Source organism: Marmota monax, unplaced genomic scaffold (assembly GCF_021218885.2).
Source record: "Marmota monax isolate L192 unplaced genomic scaffold, Marmota_monax_Labrador192_F-V1.1 WCK01_AAM20220418_F8-fsc00011, whole genome shotgun sequence".
NCBI lineage: Eukaryota > Metazoa > Chordata > Mammalia > Rodentia > Sciuridae > Marmota > Marmota monax.
The window spans coordinates 20,372,929-20,392,680 of record NW_026693082.1 but is presented as its reverse complement, the minus strand read 5'-3'; the positions used below and the strand labels follow the sequence as shown (position 1 = coordinate 20,392,680).

Below are 19,752 nucleotides of genomic sequence, written 5' to 3'. Positions count from 1 at the left end.
GAGTAAATCTCACTAAGCAGCAACATATGCCACAATTAATTACTTCCCTACTGAGTGCTGCACATGTGCTGTGGATGATTTGTGTCCAGACGCTTCAAACAAGCCTGAGCCTCAGTAGCTCCCTTAACACAGGGAACAACGGAAAAATACCCAACCCCATGCTAGGAACAGAGGCCGGATTAGCACATGTTAGAGTTGGATTTGCTCATATTATCTCAAACACACCCCACAGAAGTTGGGGCTAGGAACACAAGCTTTGGAAGTAGGCAGACTTGAATGCCAAAAGTAGTTCTAATATGCACATCTCTGGTGGTAGAGACCACTATGCACTCCTGCACTATGCAGAAGAACACAGTCCAGTTATTTCTCTTCTGTAAGCCTCAGTTTACATACCTGCAAATTGGAGATATTCACACTTGCCTCAGAAAGTTATTCCCAGGAATATAAACATGATTCTGACCCTTGATTCCCATGAGGGAATATGAGCTATCAATAGAAATGAGACGGTAGTTAAATTTGACTTTATTATTCTTATGTGTCTAAATTTCTATTTGACACATTTGTTCAAGTAATAAATGTGAACAGAGCTTTGGCAGGAGGACTGGAGATGATGAGAAAACAACTGAATGATAAAACCCAGACTGACAGAAATACACTCATTTCTTTCAATCGTCTTTAGTGTTATCTCACTGAATAAAACACACACAGAGGGATGGATAGGGGTAGGGGACAACCTGTAGCACTTGCCTGACTGCCTGGCTGCTTGAGAAGCTCATTCAGAGGAGGTGTAGCCAGGACATGTGGATGCCAGAGAATATAACACTCAAGCCCTAGATCAAGAATCACTTGGACTGAAGATGTCCCAGGAAGGGACCTGGGGCTATATCCCTTTCCAAATGGGTGAAAGTATGTAGGAAATAGAAATATTAGGAAAAAGAAGTTCACAAAAGTTTTGTGATTCACTTAATTTTATTAATTTATGTCTATGATTTTAATGTTATTGCTAGAACCACGTTGTTCATTAAGAGTATTTACCCACAGCTTATTTAAGTCTTCAAATACCTCTGCTTGGTTTTGTATCTATGAGGTAATATCCCAAAGAGCAGGGATGAAGTTCTACTTACTTGTCTCCCTTGACGTCCCATGAATGTGGACCGGGGATGGCAAATAGGCTGTATGTGTGCTGCTGAAACACTGCCATCTAGGGGCAACCACTTGTAATTACACCTCACCTAGACCTGCATGCACAGGCTGTGTAATAGGTATACACTTTCTAAGCAAAGCCTGGAATAGGTATGTAAGGCTAACACAATTGCAAAGTGGCATTTAGGTAGAAGTATGTTTATTGAAGAAAAAAATCTGGAGCAGACAGATTTCAGGTTTTATTTCTGTTCACTGAAAGAACCAGTTTCACCAAACAAGCTTTAAAGGAAGAGGAACTAATTCATTTTGTCAGTTACAATTTATAAAAGGCTCCAAGATTAACTAAATACAACTATTACAATACAATTTAAGAAATGCCCTTTAAAAACTCTTAAATAACCCTAGTAGCAGCAAAAATGTCACACATGTGTACACTAGTATGTTACCATGTGTAAACACGTATTAGTAACAATATACTTAATAACAAAAATTATGCATTTTAAAAATTTTAAATATGTACATATATGTATATAATAAAGAGAAATCTGGGCCATATTTTTTCATAAATATACAATTCCTGATACCAAAAACAAAGTGACAATAATACACACAAATGCATTTTATCATAAGGCATGTTGAACGACGGTTGACAATACTCAAGGGGCATCACGTTGCTGCAGAGGGCAAACTTTCCAAAAGTCTCCGCCAAGTAGTGATCCTTGCACACCGAGGGCACCGGGATGACTGGAAGCACTGTTTGTGAAAGCAAGCCCTGCATGCTGCAAGCAAGGAGATCAGCTGTCAGACAACACACCATCTTGTTTTCTCGTATATGAATGATGCTCATTCCCATCCCAGGGAGGCAGGGATCCAAATCAGAACCCAGAGTCTTGCAAAAAGTAATCAGCCAGGTTAAAACTCACAGGTGTTATAAATTACCTGACAAGTCATGAACATGATGCTCGCAGAGTCTAAAGAACATAGAAGATGCCACACAGTGTCCCCAGATCTGCCCAAACATGTGGCAGGGGTTCCCCAGCCTTTGAGAGAATTGGTGGCTGAGAACCCTTGGGAGGTGGCACTGCTTCTCTGGAAATGGCCCTAAATGGAGAGAGCTGCTTCATTCAACATCATGCCCCCTTCTTGGCAACAGCCTGCATCCAGTGACTGGTCACTGTGGAGTGTCTGACCCAGCAAGCTCTCTGTCCCCAAGTCGGGACAATGATGAAAGGCCACCCAGGCTCCAGAGTTCCCCCACTGGATGGGCTTGAGACTTGAGTGCAACCACAGAACAGGTGAACTTTTCCCCCTTTCTGATCCTGTTGGCTTCATGTCCCCCACAGAGATATTCTGAATGGAAATTTCTGCCTCTCTTGATGGGAAACCTGTCCTGCAGGCCTGCAACACTGCTTAAAGGGTAAGGGGAGACAACCCTGGGATGGCCTAAGTGGAGAATGTACCCATAAAAAGGGACATGTTACTAAAATCTCTCTTGATAAAACCCATAAAAAGGGACATGTTACTAAAATCTCTCTTGATAAAACATGAATCCAGAGTACAGGATTCCCTTGGGCACTGATATCCTAGAATAAACACCAGCAACCTTTTCTGTAAAGAACCCCAGAGTAAAGGTTTTAGGCCTGGGGGGCCACATGGCCTCTATAACAGCTCCTCAACTCCACCAAAGTAGCACAAAAGGAGCAGGAGATAACAATTCATGATCCAATTACAAAACAGGGCAAGCCCAGGCAAAAGCAGGAACATCTCCTCTATCCAAAACCCCAGCAGACCTCATCCTTTATCCCTGCTCCACCAAATATTCCTCCCCATGGACCCCAAACTGGGTCATCTCCAACCCACCACACAACCACACTGAACTTTTAAGAAAAACCTGTGCCCAAGTTATTAAGCTATTATGCAGCTGAAGTTAACTCTGTGATTAAGTCATTAAACTTAACTTTGGAACTAAGCTAAGCGATTACTATGTTTCTGCTAGTTATTAAAAATACCTGAACATCTTCTACAAGTTGCCGTCTGAAATGGGAAGATGACAGTTGCACTCCGGCAAAATTCACAAATGAAGCCCTTTCCCTGACAGAGCTGTAAAAGAAAGCATCAGAAAGTCAGAAACTGGAAATGCTTCTCTTGATACAGAAACTGAGTTACCAATTTTACAGAACTTGATAATCATCAATTTTTGAATATCTATGATTTTAGCTTCTAAAAAAACTGGATAAGAACAATAACAAAAAAAGGCACATATATCCATTTCTCACCAAGACAGTTTGAAGCACAGAAAGATCATGATTTTAAGCTTTCTGTTTATTTGTCTCTCTTTTTGAGACAGGCTCTTGCTAGCTGCCCAGGATGGCCTGGAACTCCTGGGTGCAAGGGATCTTCCTGCCTCAGCTGGGACTATAGATGCGTGCCACCACACCGGACTCTCAACTTGTGTTCTTAAATGATGGAATTTCATTTCCATGCTACACTGCAATCTTCCAGTTCATGCAGACACAGGGCTTCCTGTTCTGTTACATTGGAGTCCATGTGGCTATTTCAAGAGGACTGGAATCAAGCATCTCCAGCACCCAGACTAAGTCCCAGGGCCCTGGCTTGCAGCCCAGCTCTCACAGTAATCAGCAGGATGATTTGGGTCCATTAATTCGAAGCTCTGAACATCAGTCTCCTCATCTGTAAATGGTGTCGCTGGCACTACAATCAGGGTTTGTGGGAGTTACTGGTCTCATGTAAAAAGCACGCTGCACAGGCCCTGGCTAGGGGACAGGTCAGGGACCCACCCGCTCCCAGCAAACCCTCACCTCACAGCTGGCCACATGTGCAAGGGCTGCTTTCAGAATGTCCTTGAGTAAGGGTGCCAGCAGCCCTCTCTTGGTCCTGAGGAGGTCCTCCAGGGAGAACACGTGGAGGACTTCAGTCAAGTGTCTGGGAACCTGCTCAAACTCCTTTAATGCACTGTCAGAGAGAAAGCAGAGGGATTCAGAAAGACACCCACACAGTACACAGGGGTGGGAAGGACAGGGCAGATGCTTTCTCTTGGCACTCAACATTAATATTTTTAAATCAATAAAAAAAATACCTACGAGAACACCAGTGAATCTTGTGTACCACTCTACTTATTGCAAGTGTGCTTAGATGCCAGGAAGAAAATGAAATTCCACAAAACGTGATTCCAAGAATGTGCAGAGAAATGTAACTCGGGCAGGCTGCCCCAACCCTCCTTGCACAGAGAAAACAGAACACTTTTCTTTTTTGTTTTTGTTTTGTTTGGTAGTGGGATTGAACCCAGGGTTGCTCCACCACTGAGCTACATCCCCAACCTTTTATATTTTTTATAATATTAAAAATATACTTGTGATCCTCCTGACTCTGCCTATAGGATTACAGGCGTGAGTCACTGCACCCAGTGGAACATTTGATTTTCAACTCTTAAAAATGTGTACCAATTCCCCCATCTTTCCTGCCCCCATACCCACTTCCTTCCTTTTCCTCCCCTTTACCCAATGAAAGTTCCTGTTTTTCTCATGTCCCCCTCACCCTCATTATGGATCAGCATCCATTTATCAGAGAGAATACTCAGCCTTTGTTTTTTGGGGATTGGCTTAATTTGCTTAGCATTATATTCTCCAACTCCATCCTGCAAATGCGATAATTTTATTCTCTTTCAGTGCTGAGTAATATTCCATTGTGAATATATACCAGTTTCTTTATCCATTCATCTATTGAAGAGCATCTAGACTGCACATATGGTGCAATACTACATCGTGTACAACCAGAGAAATGAAAAGTTGTTCTGCAATTGTGTTCAATGAATAAAAGTGAATTCTGCTATCATATACCTAATTAAAATAATTAATTTTAAAAAAAAGAAAATGAATTTAAAAAAAATAGGAATAGTCACTTAAAAAACCATTGAAAGTGCTCTGGGAGCAAGAGTCAATGAGAACCTCTTTACTTTCAGGAAATTGAGTATAGACACTGCCCATAATCTCCATTGCTGTCTGCAGGAAAAAAAGGTGATTAGAGAAAGTTTATATAGAACCTACTGAAAACTTTCCCTCTTTCTCTGCCCACATCTTACTTTAAAAAATTAGTAATAAACATTTATTTAATAAAAAAATATGTACCTAGTACCATTTGATTATCATGAAATCAAAATGACACCCTGTTCATTCCAACTTAATTTCAAGGGTATCAGTGCCAGTGACTGTTGTGACAGCTAGCAAGAGAATTACTGCTCACAAACAGGTATGTGACTCTAAATCTGTAAGTCCAGCACTGGGCTGAAGACTAAGGCATCCGAGTGCCAGCAGTCAGGGATACCTGAGTAACCACAGGCATCTAAACCTTACCCTGGTCTCCTTCTGAATATCCTAAAACAGTTACTGGTAGCCTGTGCTAGACCTGGCACTCCACAAAGTCATATTGGCTTAATTCTCCATCCAGCATGGGACACTTACTCATGCTGCACCCTCTGGTGGAGGTTCCAGATTCCTCTTCTTGATTCCAACCTACCCTTCAGGCTCAGGCTTTTCCCCCAGGAAGCCTTCTCTACTCCCAACCCCACCTCATCCCTAAGTGTGCTCCATACCGCCTCTTCTGTACCCTCATGGTAACATGAAGTCTGACATGTGTAACATGAAGTCTGACCATGAGCTGTCTGACTTTCCCCCTGCACTTAACGTATATTTGCTAACTTTTTAAATTTGAAGCACAGAATGGTTATTTCACAAGATTTTGTAGAAGGGAGGATGTGTGGGTTTTACCACATGTCATGGATGAGGAAAATGGAGACCCTGAGAAGCACTAACCTGTCAGGCCCATGATACCAGACGGGGCTCAGGGGCCAATGACTACTGACACAGATACATGGTCCTTCCTAGGAAATTAAACCCAAAAGCAACGTATCACCATGATGAAAGATATAAATCTAAACAAAACATTCTAAAAGCCTATGACCTCATTTATTATAATGAACATCTTAACCCCCTTAAGTCACTGACTCTTCTTCCACTTAAAAATCAATTATGTTCCTATACATCAGTAATGAATCAACTAAAGGAAAAACTAGGAAAACTATCCCATTCACAATAGCCTCAAAAAAAATAATTGGGAATCCAACAACAGAGGTGAAAGACCTCTACAATGAAAACTACAGAGAGAAATTGAAGACCTTAAAAGATCTCCCATAGGCAGAATTACTATTGTCAAAATGGACATACTACCAAGAGCCCAACACAGATTCAATGCAGTTCCTATTAAAATTCCAATGACATTTTTCATGTAAATAGAAAAGGCAGTCATGAAATTCACTTGGAAAAATAAGAGGCCCAGAGTAGCCAAAGTAATCCTCAGTGAGAAAAGCAAAGCAGAAGGCATCACAATACTTTGAAGTTAAATTATACTATAGAGCTAGCATAACAAAAACAGCATAGTACTGCACCAAAATGGTACAGAAGAGAAACCCATATAAATACAGTTATCTCATACTAGACAAAAGCACCATAAACATACCTTAGAGAAAAGACAGCCTCTTCAACAAATGGTGCTGGGAAAACTAGAAATCCATATGCAACAAACTGAAATTAGACCCCTATCACTCACCCAAATCAAAGTGGACCAGAAGAGACCCTGTGCCTACTCAAAGAATAAGTAGGCCCAACTCTCTATCATGTCGGCTTTGGAACTGAATTCCTCAATAAGACTTCTAAAGTTCAAGAAGCAATCAATAAATTGGATGTATAAAACTAAAAAGCTTCTTCACAGCAAAGGAAACAATCAAAAAATGTAAACAGAGTGCCTACAGAATGGGAGAAAATCTTTGCCATCTGCACCTTAGATAGAGCATTAAATTCCAGAGTATACAGAGAACTCAAAAAAAAAACATAACACCAAAATAAAAACAACAACAACAAAAAACGAACAAACAAATAATTCAATCAATAAATTGCCACAGTCTGGCTGGGCACAAAATAACCAAGCCACCACACCCCTTGTAGATTCAAACAGCAACTCTTTATTCCCGACTCTCACCCGCACTCTACACACACGTTCTGGGAAAATTCACCCTCCACCGGGCTCTGCGTCCCAAAATACTCTCAGAACTCAACAGGAACTCAAGGAGCAGGCGCCTGAGGCAGCAGGATCCGCCATATTCCCAGCAGGATCCACCCTAAACCTGGAACCACCCTAATCCAGCAGGATCCACACTAAACCTGGAGCCACCCTAATCCAGCAGGATCTACACTAAACCTGGAGCCACCCTAATCCAGCAGGATCCACCCTAAACCTGGAGCCACCCTAATCCCTGAGCAGGGTCACCTTTCAATTAAAAATGCCATGTCATTCCTACTTGGCTAAGGCTCTCAGCAATAAATGGGCAAAGAAACTGAACAGGCACTTCAAAGAAGAAATATGATCAGTCCACAAATGTATGAAAAAATGTTCAACTTGTCTAGCAATGAGAGAAATGCAAATTAAAACTATACTGAGATTCCACCTCACTCCAGTCAGAATGACAATTATCAAGAATACAAGCAACAATAAATGTTGGTGAGGATGTGGGGGAAAGGTACACTGTTACATTGCTGCTGGAACTGCAAATTGGTGCAACCATTCTGGAAAGCAGTGTGGAGATCCCTCACCAATCTTGGAATGGAACCGCCCTTTAACTTAATTATCCCACGCCTCAACATATACACAAAGGACAGTGTGACATGGCCACATCAATGTTTATAGCTGCTCAATTCACAATAGCTAAGCTATGGAACCAACCTAGGTGTTCTTCAACAGATGAATGGGTAAAAAAAAGTAATACACACACACACACACACACACACCACTCACACACATAATAGAATATTAATCAGCCATAAAAAGAATAAAATTATGGCATTTGCAGGAAAATGGATGGAACTGGAGACTCTCATGCTAAGTGAAATAAGCCAATCTCAAAAAAATCAAAGGCTGAATGTTCTCACTGATACGATAACTGGGGGGAGGGAAGAATAGAAGTTCACTGGATTAGACAAAGAAGAATAAAGGGAGGGGTGGGGCAATGGAAATAGGAAAGACAGTAGAATGAATCAGATAAAACTTTCCTATGTTCACATATGAACATATGGTCAGTGTAACTCCACATCATGTACAACCACAAGAATGGGAAGTAATGTTCCATGTATGTATAATATGTCAAAATACACTATACTATCATGTATAGCTAAAAATAAAAATTAAAAAAAAAATCTCTCAATGAATTCACATCTAAATTTTTACTGACTGGCAGTCCATCCTATGCATGTAGTATCAATTTAAGTACCATCCATCCTGTTAGTAAACACCTGCTAGATTTTAAACATGATTTCTTATTTTAAAAACTACATTTTAGCTAAATCTCTGTTCATATCACAAGTTTATCCTTAAGATAAGCTTCTAAAGTAGAGTCAGAGGTCTGTGATCTCGCCCAGGTTTGACAGGCCTCCTGCCTCTCCTTTCTGAGGAACTGAACAGGCCCCTTGCTCATAGCAGCATTATTCATAAAGCAGCGAAGCAACCCAAGTGTCCTTCAGTGGATGGATATAGGCCCACAGGAATACTGTCCAGCCTTATAAAAGAAGGAAATTCTTTTTTTAAAACCTTTATTTTATTTATTTATTTTTCATGTGGTGCTGAGGATGGAACCCAGTGCCTCATACATGCTAGCACAGAAGGAAATTCTGACACATGAATCAACATGGATGAATTCTTGAGGACATTTTATTATGTGAAATAAGCCACAAAAAGACAAACACTATCAGATTCCACTTGTATGAGGCACTGAGAGTAGTCACTACTCATAGAAGTGTAAAGTAGAAAGGTATTTTCTAGGGGACAGGGAAGGAAACAGGCAGGTATGTTGAACATATACGTAATTTCCAGTTTGCAAGAGGAAAAGAGTCCTGCAGATGGACAGTGGTGATGAGAGAACAGCAATGTAAATGGACTGAGCACCACTGAACTGCCTCTAACATGATTGAGATGGTAAATTTGAGGGCTGGGGTTGTGGCTCAGTGTAGAGTCTCACCTAGAATGTGTGAGGCCCTGGGTTCAATCCTCAGCACCACATAAAGATAAATAAATATATTGTGTCCGTCTACCACTAAAAAGAATATTTTTTAAAAAAGATGGTAAATTTGCGGCCATACATATTCACTACAATTTATTAATAACAACTAAAAAGCCATTAGCTAGAGTTGTTTCATCCTTATCCTGGCCCATTCTTCTTACTCCACCAGTGATTTAGCAATTCTGAGAGGTGGTCTGCATTCCCAAGGACAGCCATGAGGTAATCACCATGTTAAGAAGCCCTGTGAACTGGGGAGCAAGTTCCCAGAGGCACTCAGAGGATCAGCCGCTGGAGGAGGGAACATGGACTGTCTCAGTCAAGAATCATACCTGGCAGCAAACCTGCAGGTCTTCAATAGCTTCTTGATATGAAAAAGCTGCTCCTGGATGTCCTAAGGTGAGAAACCAAACAGGGAAATTTAAATATTTAAATAACAATCAATAACATTGGCAATGTACATGTCAAAGTGAAATGCTACTTCTCACCACCATGGACTGCCACCCCTGGAGAAAACAAACCTTTAAAGCAAACAGCCTCTAGAGCAGGGGTTCAGAACTGAATCCACAGATCCACAGAGGGTCCTGGATGGATCCAGGTATTGTGGAGCCTGAAGCTTTACACAACTTTGGGACTTTCTTCAAGAAAAACACATACTTATATTTAGTAGGGGCCTTGGAAAGGAGTCTGTGTAAGTGAGGGCCCCAAAGGTCAAACTTCATTTACATCACAGTCCATCTGCCTTTCAGAAGGTCTGCATGGGATGCCCTAAAACTAGAGTGAGGTACATTTCCTGCCCTGGGACACTTAGCTGAACTCACTTCCCCTGCAGAGGCACCTGCTCACCTTTACCCTGTCCAGTTCCTTGACTTTCGCATAGAGGTTCTGGCCGATGCTCAGCAGATTGAATATGGGTTGGTGCCATATGCTATCCAGGAGCTTTTTGGAGAAATTGCTGACGTGGTACTTCCTGAAGTCCCACATCATCAGGATCCGTGCAGGGATGCAGGACTCTGCATACGAGTAGCAGCAGTCACAGAAATACTTCCCCAGATATTCACAGTACCGGAGCCGCTTCACAAACTCTGCCAAGCACATCAGAGACTGAGTGTCACACACCTAAGGCTGGAAATCAACCCAGAGCTGCCCACCACCACCAATTCCTATGCAAGGTTCAAAGACTTCAATGGCTGTTTTTAAGATGGTAAAGTCATACATGACCTCATGACAGCTGGAAAAACACTGGCAGGACTTGGGAATTTACACTGTAGACACTTACAAGCTTTGCTACAGGGGATAGATGCTGGAAAATTAGAACCCTCCCTAAATACTCCTGGGTTTGGAAGATGGATAAAGCAAACTGCAATGTAACAAAAAGAGCATTCCATTTAGGATCTTAAATCTGGCTGGGAGCACGGACTCCACTTGTCACTAACAGGAAAACCTAAGACAGCTCAGAATCTCTTCAGGCCAACTTTCCTGAAACCACAAAATGCAACTCAGAACTGGATTCAATATCACATACAGGAAGAGTGCTTTGTAAATACCAAAGCAGTGCATACACAATACTAGGAAGCAGCATGCAAAAGAGTTCCCTGACATGTCAAAGAGAAAAATACGAAAATGAACAAAGGATGGGAACAGGTCCTACATGGAAAGCAAAGCAATAACCAAAAGAGACGTAAAAAACAATCTTCATAAGAGTCAGGGAAATGCGTATTAAAGCAGTGAGATACTCTGTTCTCCTCCATAGTGTCACACATCTAGACGACTTAGAACAGGTGAGGTGTCCAGGGGCAGGCACTCACCCTGGCTACTGAGGGAATATCCTTTTAGGAGCACACTGCTGGGACATGCTTCAGTGTTGCGTGTGCAGCAGTAATCCCAACTCCGTGATTCCATCAGACAAATGGCAACAGGCACATGGACACACACAAAGGTACTCACTAAAGTACCTCCAAGATGGGGTCGGGGGAGCAGCAACCAAAGTGTGCATCAAAAGGCAACTTGTTCCGAAAGTGCAGCACTCTCAGTGTAAAGTGCAGTGCTTCAGCATGAAGTGCTACACCCCAGAGGGCGAGGGGGAGGTTGTGGGGAGGCACACCCCAGTTACAGGTAGACATAATATGATGTCAATCTTGTTTTTAAAAATACATACATACATAGTCTAGATGCCACCAAGAGCCAATAGTGAATATTTCTGGAAAGTGGGTGAAAATGATTGGTGCTCTTCATACTTTTTAATTTGCAAACATGAATCGGCACTATTTTAGGAAACCTCCCTAATAAAATATATCAATAAATGAAAGGCATAAACATAAAGGTGACAAATATCCCTGCACTTACCACTAGAAGGAAAATGATCCACCTGGAGTCTCCCAGGTACCCCTCCCTCAACACTAGGATCTAAAATGAGCCAGGTTTGAAAGCTGGATATTTATCATCCTTGGTTTGACTCATGTGCCTTTCTAACTAACATGCCTGGGAGAGGTGTAATATCACCAGTTGACATATTCAGTGACGTACACTGTGGGAATTAATGAAATAATGGTTGGGAACGCAGCTACTATAGGACCAGCACACTGCAGATTCTGAATAAGGTTTCCAAAGAATGGCTTGAAAACTATACAAGGCCTGAGTGGCCATGGGAGCAACCTTTCTCCAGTACCTCCTCTGTGCCACACACTGCTTACATGTCAGACATATGCTATATCAGACTCGAAACTGTGTGAGGTAGGGGATATTATTTCCTTATTTCATTGATGAAAACACAAGTAATGGGAGTCAAGTCAAGGCAGGGGCATGCAAGCAGGAAGAAGACAAGCAGGATTCTAATCCAGGCCTGGGCTGGCAGAGGTCCAGCTATGGCTGTCAAGCCCTGCACCTCCTCTGCTGCACTTGGTGGAGGGAAGGGGAGGAGCTGATGCCTCTGTTTCTGCCCAAATTATCCCTCAGGCCCAGGTTACACTCAGAGCTGATTTTTAAAAGCACACTAACACAGCGGGTTCTCACCGTTTGCACTCCTTATGCTCCATAAGGTGCCATGAACGCTGAATTAGCCAATGCTGAACCACTGCTCCTGGGGAAGACAGGGCCAGGAACCTACCAGCATCCCCTAATGACGCTTCCAGCAACTGATCAATTTACAACTTTATTTCATGTATATTTCTGTTTAAAAGCACCCTAATTAATATATTTTGTTGGTTTATGACATTGAATTCAAATCCAAAAGCACTATAAACCATATTTTCTCCATAAGAACAGTCATAACCTTATTGTGCTTAGGGACACTATTTAGCACCTCAGCACTATGCTCAGGGGTCATTTTAAACAGTGAAATCACCACCAACAACAACAACAACAAAAAATCAGAGAAATCCTACAAACATGGCAGGAAATAAACTATAAAAGGTATCTTTTGGCCTCTATACTCTACATTCCTGATTAAACTTGGCAAGACTGGAGGAGAAAGAAGGAAACAAGGGGCCAATAAATCTTCCTGATGGACTTCATCTTCCCCTAACATCTAAAACCCCTAACGTCTCAACATCTGTTCACTCATTCATCAAACTTCACTGAATACATAACAAGTGTTATGCTACCTATACAGAATAAATTATGCTCATCTCTTCTGGTTTCCTAAGACCCTTAATTAAAACAGAACAAAGTGTCCTAACCTAGTGGCTCTCAGCCCTCAAAGAACATTTGGAAATAGCTGGAGACATTTTTAGTTGTCACTACTGGGGGATTCCTACTGGCAACTGATGCTGCTAAATATCCTACAAGGCACAGGACATCCCCCACAACAAAGGCAACAGCACTAACTTAGAGAAATCCTGCTCTAAGCAGAAATTGTTCTTCTGTGAAAAGTTAATGAAGTATTCTAAAACAGTGTTGTCCAAATAGAACTTTCTGGAAATGTTTTATATCTGTGCTTTCCAACACAGTAGCCATGTGTTACATATGATAGTTTTTGTATTTTTCATTTATCGCACAAGTTAATTAATTAATCATTTAATTTAATCATAGCCACATGAGCAAGTGGCTATCATATTGTATAGAGAAGTTATAGAATGCATCCAACTTAAGAGATAACTAAATGCATGGTATGAAATTCAACTGGAATCCACATAAAATAATAAGCTATAATTGATATCTTAAGAGCAGCAAATGAAAATGGACTACTAGCAGACAATATTGAATTTTATTTATTTATTTATTTATTTTGGTGTGCTGTTTGTCATCCTCATTTTTAGGATATGCTTAGTAGTAAAGGGTGAAATGTCAGGTTCACAGTGTGAGATTAAAAGCGACTAAGAATAACTAAATTCTATGTGAAATTCCGAATTGGCTTATGGAAAAAATAAAGGACAGTGGTTAAAAAAAACTGAAAAAAAATCTATAAAGTCTATAATTAGTGGTATTGCACCAACGCTAATGTCTCAGATTTACTAATTTTACTGTGATTACATAAGATGTTGACATTGGGGGAAGCTCGGAGAAAGGGATTTGGGAACTGACTGTACTATTTTTGCAATAATTCTTTTAAGTCTAAAATTATCTCCGAATACAAAGTTTAAAAAGTTATCCCAAGAGCTAAAGGAAGTTTACAGGAAAAGCCCAAAATGGTTAACACGTCATGAACAACTACGCCCATAGTTGTTAAGGTCCTGCACGATCTGTGCTCCAGCATGCACTCTCTCTCTTTCTCACTCTCCAGTGCTGCCACACACACTCTGCACATGATGAGCACCCACCTTTACAGGACAATCCGTTTCTTACAAAACCTCTCACTCCTAGTAGCCCTGCCTCAAGAGCAGATTAAGTTCCCTTGCTGTAATGGAGTTTTACTCAGCCACAAAGAAGAATGAAATGATGTCTTTTGCAGGAAAATGGATGGAACTTGAGACCATTAGGTTAAGGAAAATAAGCCAAACTCAGAAAGTCAAGAGTCATTGTGTTTTCTTTCATATGTGGAGGCTAAAGAGGAAAAAGGAAAAGAAAGGTGAGGGCTGGGGACATTACTTAAAATCAAAGGGAGATCAGTAGAGGACAGGAAAGATACTAGGAGGAGGCAGGAAGGGAGAGAAAGGAGAAACACTGGGGAGTGACATTGGCCAAATTACATTGTTGTATCATGTGCATGTACAAATACATAACAATGAATCTTACCATTATGTACAATTAAGAACTGTGAGAAAAAAGTTGCTTGCTATAAACCACATAATACTTTCACCTTTCTCTTTCCTTACATACAACACCCTTGGTTTTATTTGCATGGTTGATGATTTATGTGGACTCCACAAAGGCAAGACCATGTTTAAAATTCACCACAGTGCCAATTCTGTAGACACGCAGCTCCATGTTTAAACAAACTCAGGAAGTTCTTAAGAAGTTAGTGGGATTCACAGTCACATGTCTATAGTTTCTGACTCATGAATCTGATATTTACTGAAGCACCAGGACACAGTGGGGAACCAACAGACTAACTGAGTAAATGAGTCAGTTAAAGAAAACTGGTTCTAACTACGATGCCTGTCATCCAATACAGTAGAGGAAGTCCAGACAGACTTCTGCTTTCTATTTTTATCTATTTTTATCTAGAGCACATGACAGAAGTGAAAGGAATTCCCAGTCCCAAGTGGGAAACTTGCTGGGGAAGCTGGCTTCTTAGGCCTCAGCCCAGAAATGATCCCGGCAGGCTACCTCCTCCAACTCTCTCTGAAAAAGCTGCCCAGTTCCCAGACTAGCCATTCATTCTCTCAACAAATAACCTTTGAGGACCAGCTATGAGCCCAGCACTCTTCTAGGAGTAGATGATAAAACAATGAACAAAACCAGTAACATATCAGCCTCCCAGTTTATAATCTAGTGATGGAGACAGTTAATGAGACAAATCAGTGAAATAAAAATTTTCTAGGAAGAACATGCTACAAATAAAACATAATGACAGCTAACACAAAGTGTTCGTGTAATTGCTTGTGGTCAGTATGGAAAGCTGGGCATTTTTCATAGTGCAGCCCTGGGAAAAACACAAGATTTTTGAGCAAAGATGTCATGGAAGTAAAGGAACCAGCCATTAAATACGTTGTGCAGGTCGGGTGGATACTGGAGGGAGAAATCCAGAGATGCAAATCCCTAAATCAAGAGTGAGCGTCCCCTTGAAAATCCGCAGGGAAGCCATGTATTTGGAGTCAAATGCTTAATGTGGAGGCAGCTAGGACTCTGATCCTTCTGGTTCCTGGTCAGTCACACAACTTTGTAGTTACTCTATCATCATGTAACAGACAAGCAATCCATTATCCACACTTACTAGGCTCTACTGGAGTTCCACAGCCAGCACAGAGAAAATTCTGGGCCACTACCACCAGCTCCCTCCTGAGGACAGAAAATGGTTATAATAACATTAACATTTCAGAGGTGGCCAATGGAACATTTTTTAACCAATGGACATCATGATGTGTTTCTTCCCTTGGGACCTTAATTTTGTCAATTATCATTTGGAAAAAAAAATGAGATTTATTCAGTACAATTTTCTAATTGAACTATCTGCATCTTTTAAAGCTTAAACCCTTTAAAACTCTATTCTGTCCCTAAAGTATAGAGGTCAGAATCACAAATTTTTACTCCACCATGGGGTCTTTAAGAACTTTTCATTGCCCGTGCACAGGAGTTTTTCTCCATATTACAGTGGAACGACACCAAAAGGTGATGTCTTTGGAAAGTTCATAAATGGATCCAAAGATATTCAATGAAAAGAGGTAATGGAAGAAATACTCCATGGAAATGTTTCCTACTGAATTGCTGTGCACAATTTCACCAAGACAAGATGGTTAAAATTGAATTGGAGTTCAAGGCCAGCAAAAATGGTGAATGCAAAAGTATGCTAAGTCTCTGCCCATCTACCTTAGAGACGATCGAGAGAATCCCTACAGAAGAGATATCCCATGCCAACAAAAGTGACCTCTCACAAGGCCTAGAGAGCCAGTGAGCTCTTCTGCCCAAGCAGCTCCAAAGACTTTCTTGCCATACTCTCTAAAGAAAAAAACAGAATGAATCTATGGGGCACTTCCTTAAGGCCAAATCAACAAGGTTCCACAGTCCCTTTATGACCCTCTGGAGTGTGCTCACCAAATTTAACACAAACCAAAAGGAGTGGAAAAATGAGTTGGTAAAAATGTCTATTCTGTAATCTTTCTCTATAAGCTGTCATGTAATCTCAGAACAAATTACAATTAAACTACTGTTAGTCTCTCTGTGTGTGTGCATTCACATGAATGCACGGTTTATTTACTTTTCTGCGTCATTTTAGATTTTAAGTCTTTTCTGACTTCTGCTATTTCTAAAAGAATGAGAATGTTTTTATTGATATTCTGCTACATTTATCAATTATAGGAGTGCTCTTCAAGATTGAATTTTCCCTTTTGAAAATGTATTAATTTTCAGTACACACTACCGGCATGGGAAATATGGAATGATCCAGTCTTTTCAAATTGTAATATTTGATTTTTTAGTCCCATTATTAACCACTTTAAAATTGCCTTAAAGCCTATTTAATTTTTAGTTGCTATGGAATACTTACAGTTAAGGATGCATAGTCACATTCTCAGTTTGTCAAAACCTACAGAGCCCCCAAAAGCCCATGATAAACAACGTGTCAGAAAAACTAAGCTAGAAAAATATGCACAACATTCCTGTTCCAAATTTCCCTGTGTCCTGAGCATACTCTTTTTTCCTTCCTCTACCTCAATAAAGAATTGGTGGAGCCAAGCATACTGGCACACGCCTATAATCCCAGTGACTAAGGAGGCTGAGGCAGGAAGGCCAGCCTCAGCAACCTAGTGAGGCCCTAAGCAAATTAATGAGACCCTGTCTCAAAAAATAAAAAGAGCTAGGGATGTGGCTCAGTGGCTAAGTGCCCCAAATGTAATCCCTGATATCAAAAGAAGAAAAAAGAATAAAGAATCAGTAGGTTCCATCACCACCTGTTTTCTTTCAATGGACTGGGATCCAGGCAGTAGTCTATACTTACTTGAGTGGTGGATGAAGATCAAGTATGATCTGAAATCTAGGGGGAGCCCAGTCTTCAGTCCCTCTGATCCTAGACTTAAATTGAATGTCCTGTACTATATCCACACTGGATTCAAAGTCTTTTCGGACATTTTCTTCATTTGCAACCTGCATATCACATAAGAGGATTTAGGAAAACCATAATACTTTAAGAGTTTAAATAAAGAGCATTCAAATGTGTTTTCTATCTTAAACTGTTTTTACCTGAACCATGGCAAGGGCCCTCCACCTCCACCTCACACCCCCCCCCCCCTCCAACAGCTCCTATGAAGCTCACTTTTCTTAGTAGTATTTTTAGTTTGTTTCCAGACTTTGAATTTTCAGCAAGTAGGTCATTTTGACCTGGAAAATTTTTCAGAAGACTCCCTCTGTCAGTCAACAGACTGGGAAGCAGTGCCTATGAGCACCGTCTTGTGGTGTGTCTCCCTAGAAACAGCTCTGTTCAAGTGCTCCTGGACGAATACTTGCCGATCAGCCTTCCCAGTTTCCCTGATAAAATTAAACTCTCCCTCCCCAACACTCCCAGAGTGCTTTCTCCCAACTCTTATTTTAGCCTTTGTCACAAGTCCTCCACCCCCACCCTGCTGCATGCTCAGAGGGTGCTGTGTGCTATGTGCTACAAAGAAACCAGCCTGTACTTTCAAATGAGGCAGCTGGGGCAGGACTCCTGCTTGACCACTGACCAGCCCAGCTGAGGTCTCTCTAGGCCCAGCACTTTAAAATAACAAAGATAAGAGCATTCTCCTGATAAGATACATGGGATTAAAATGTGACTCACAAGGCACAGTCCCTGATACACAACAAGCACCCAATACATGCTGGTTTCAAGTCTCCCCCATGGGGGATACCATACAAGAAAGCATAAATATTGGAAGTGAATGGGCTAGGTAAACAGAGAATTTAGGAACTTTTGACTCAAGGTCAATTTATTTTAATACTTACTCCTGAATCACTTGCATTCAGGGAATCTGCCAGCTGATACTTAACTGCTGACGATACCCAGCACTTCTGGAATACTTGGTACAACTCTTTGGCTAACAACTCGGGAGAATTGAAGTCTGCCTCATGAGAAACACTGAAATATAAGAGATGTAAAAATTGGAAAACTATATACATGAGGCATGGGCTCAGACTCTTCCTCAGGTTTCCAACTGTTTTTTCTACCCCCAACTCAGAGGAGGTTGTTGGGTGAAACCAGTATCAGTCACTGGCTGGTATCTTAAGCAATACAGTTCGTTCATAGTATACGTGCCTAAGACTTGAAGGTGAAAAAAGCACTAACTTTCAAGTCATAAGGCCTGAGCACAAGCCCTACTTCTGCTATGTAACAGCACTGTAACCTGAGGCACATCCTATAGGGGCCTTAACTTCTAGGTCTATAAAATGAGGTTTAAAAATAAATACACACATGGAAACTTGACAGGCCTGCTCATGAGGATTAAATGAGAATGTATACAAAAACCTTTTAAGTGCTATAAAGCCTTTGGGGCTGCTATGACTTGAATATATACAGCATTCTCCAAAGGCCCATATGTTAAGGGCTTGGTCCCCGGGGTGGCACTATTATCCCCTGAGGCAGTGGAACTTTTGGGAGATGGGGCCTAGTGAGAGGTTCTTAGGTCACTGGAGGAGTGCCCTCAGAAGGGAGTGGGACCCTGCTTCCTGGCTTAAGATGTGAATGTTCTCTCTGACATACACTTCCACCATGTTGTCCCTCCAACCACCATCCTCACCAGAGGACTGTGCAGCTACCATGCCTCTGAACCTCTCAAATTGTAAGCTAAATAAAACTTTTCTAAGTTAGTTGACTTGGTTATTGTTGAGTAACACAAAGCCCCTAACTGGGGTAGGGGACAGGGCTGACTGACTGATTTAGGTGGTAATCCCCATCTTTGAGCTGGCTCAACCCTGTTTAAGACCTAACGTCCACAGTACCTCCAAGGTACCCACCCAGGGGCCTAAGTGCACATGGAGGACAATTACCTCTTACAGGACCTGTAGGAACAGCTACAAGTTTCTCTGATATCATTAAACTCTCCAACTTCTGTGGGAAAATAAAAGAAAGAGCAGTGAGATTTTTCAGTCTATTTCACTTAATCATAATCAATTTTTTTTTATTGGTTGTTCAAAACATTACAAAACTCTTGACATATCATATTTCACACATTAGATTCAAGTGGGTTATGAACTCCCATTTTTACCCCAAATACAGATTGCAGAATCACATCGGTTACACATCCACATTTTTACATAATGCCATATTAGTAACTGTTGTATTCTGCTACCTTTCCTATCCTCTACTATTCCCCTTCCCCTCTCCTCCCATCTTCTCTCTCTACCCCATCTACTGTAATTCATTTCTCTCCTTGTTTTTTTTCCATTCCCCTCACAACCTCTTATATGTAATTTTGTGAAACAAT

General features: G+C 41.2%; 1 protein-coding gene across 6 annotated transcripts in view; it reads right to left on the bottom strand.

Annotated features, from left to right (window-relative positions):
* Positions 1-1,360: 1,360 nt before the first annotated feature.
* The window catches only part of Rubcnl (rubicon like autophagy enhancer), a 42,679-nt gene continuing 24,287 nt past the window's right edge, over positions 1,361-19,752 (bottom strand). For all 6 annotated transcript variants that reach the window (XM_046454235.2, XM_046454234.2, XM_046454236.1 and 3 more), the window contains 9 exons: positions 19,316-19,376; positions 18,275-18,407; positions 17,295-17,440; positions 15,576-15,640; positions 10,109-10,347; positions 9,595-9,656; positions 3,963-4,116; positions 3,153-3,243; positions 1,361-1,922 (listed from right to left, as the gene is read on the bottom strand). In XM_046454235.2, the coding sequence (XP_046310191.1) occupies positions 1,810-1,922; positions 3,153-3,243; positions 3,963-4,116; positions 9,595-9,656; positions 10,109-10,347; positions 15,576-15,640; positions 17,295-17,440; positions 18,275-18,407; positions 19,316-19,376 (1,064 nt within the window). In that variant the 3' untranslated portion in view covers positions 1,361-1,809. The remainder of the gene's footprint in view (positions 1,923-3,152; positions 3,244-3,962; positions 4,117-9,594; positions 9,657-10,108; positions 10,348-15,575; positions 15,641-17,294; positions 17,441-18,274; positions 18,408-19,315; positions 19,377-19,752) is intronic.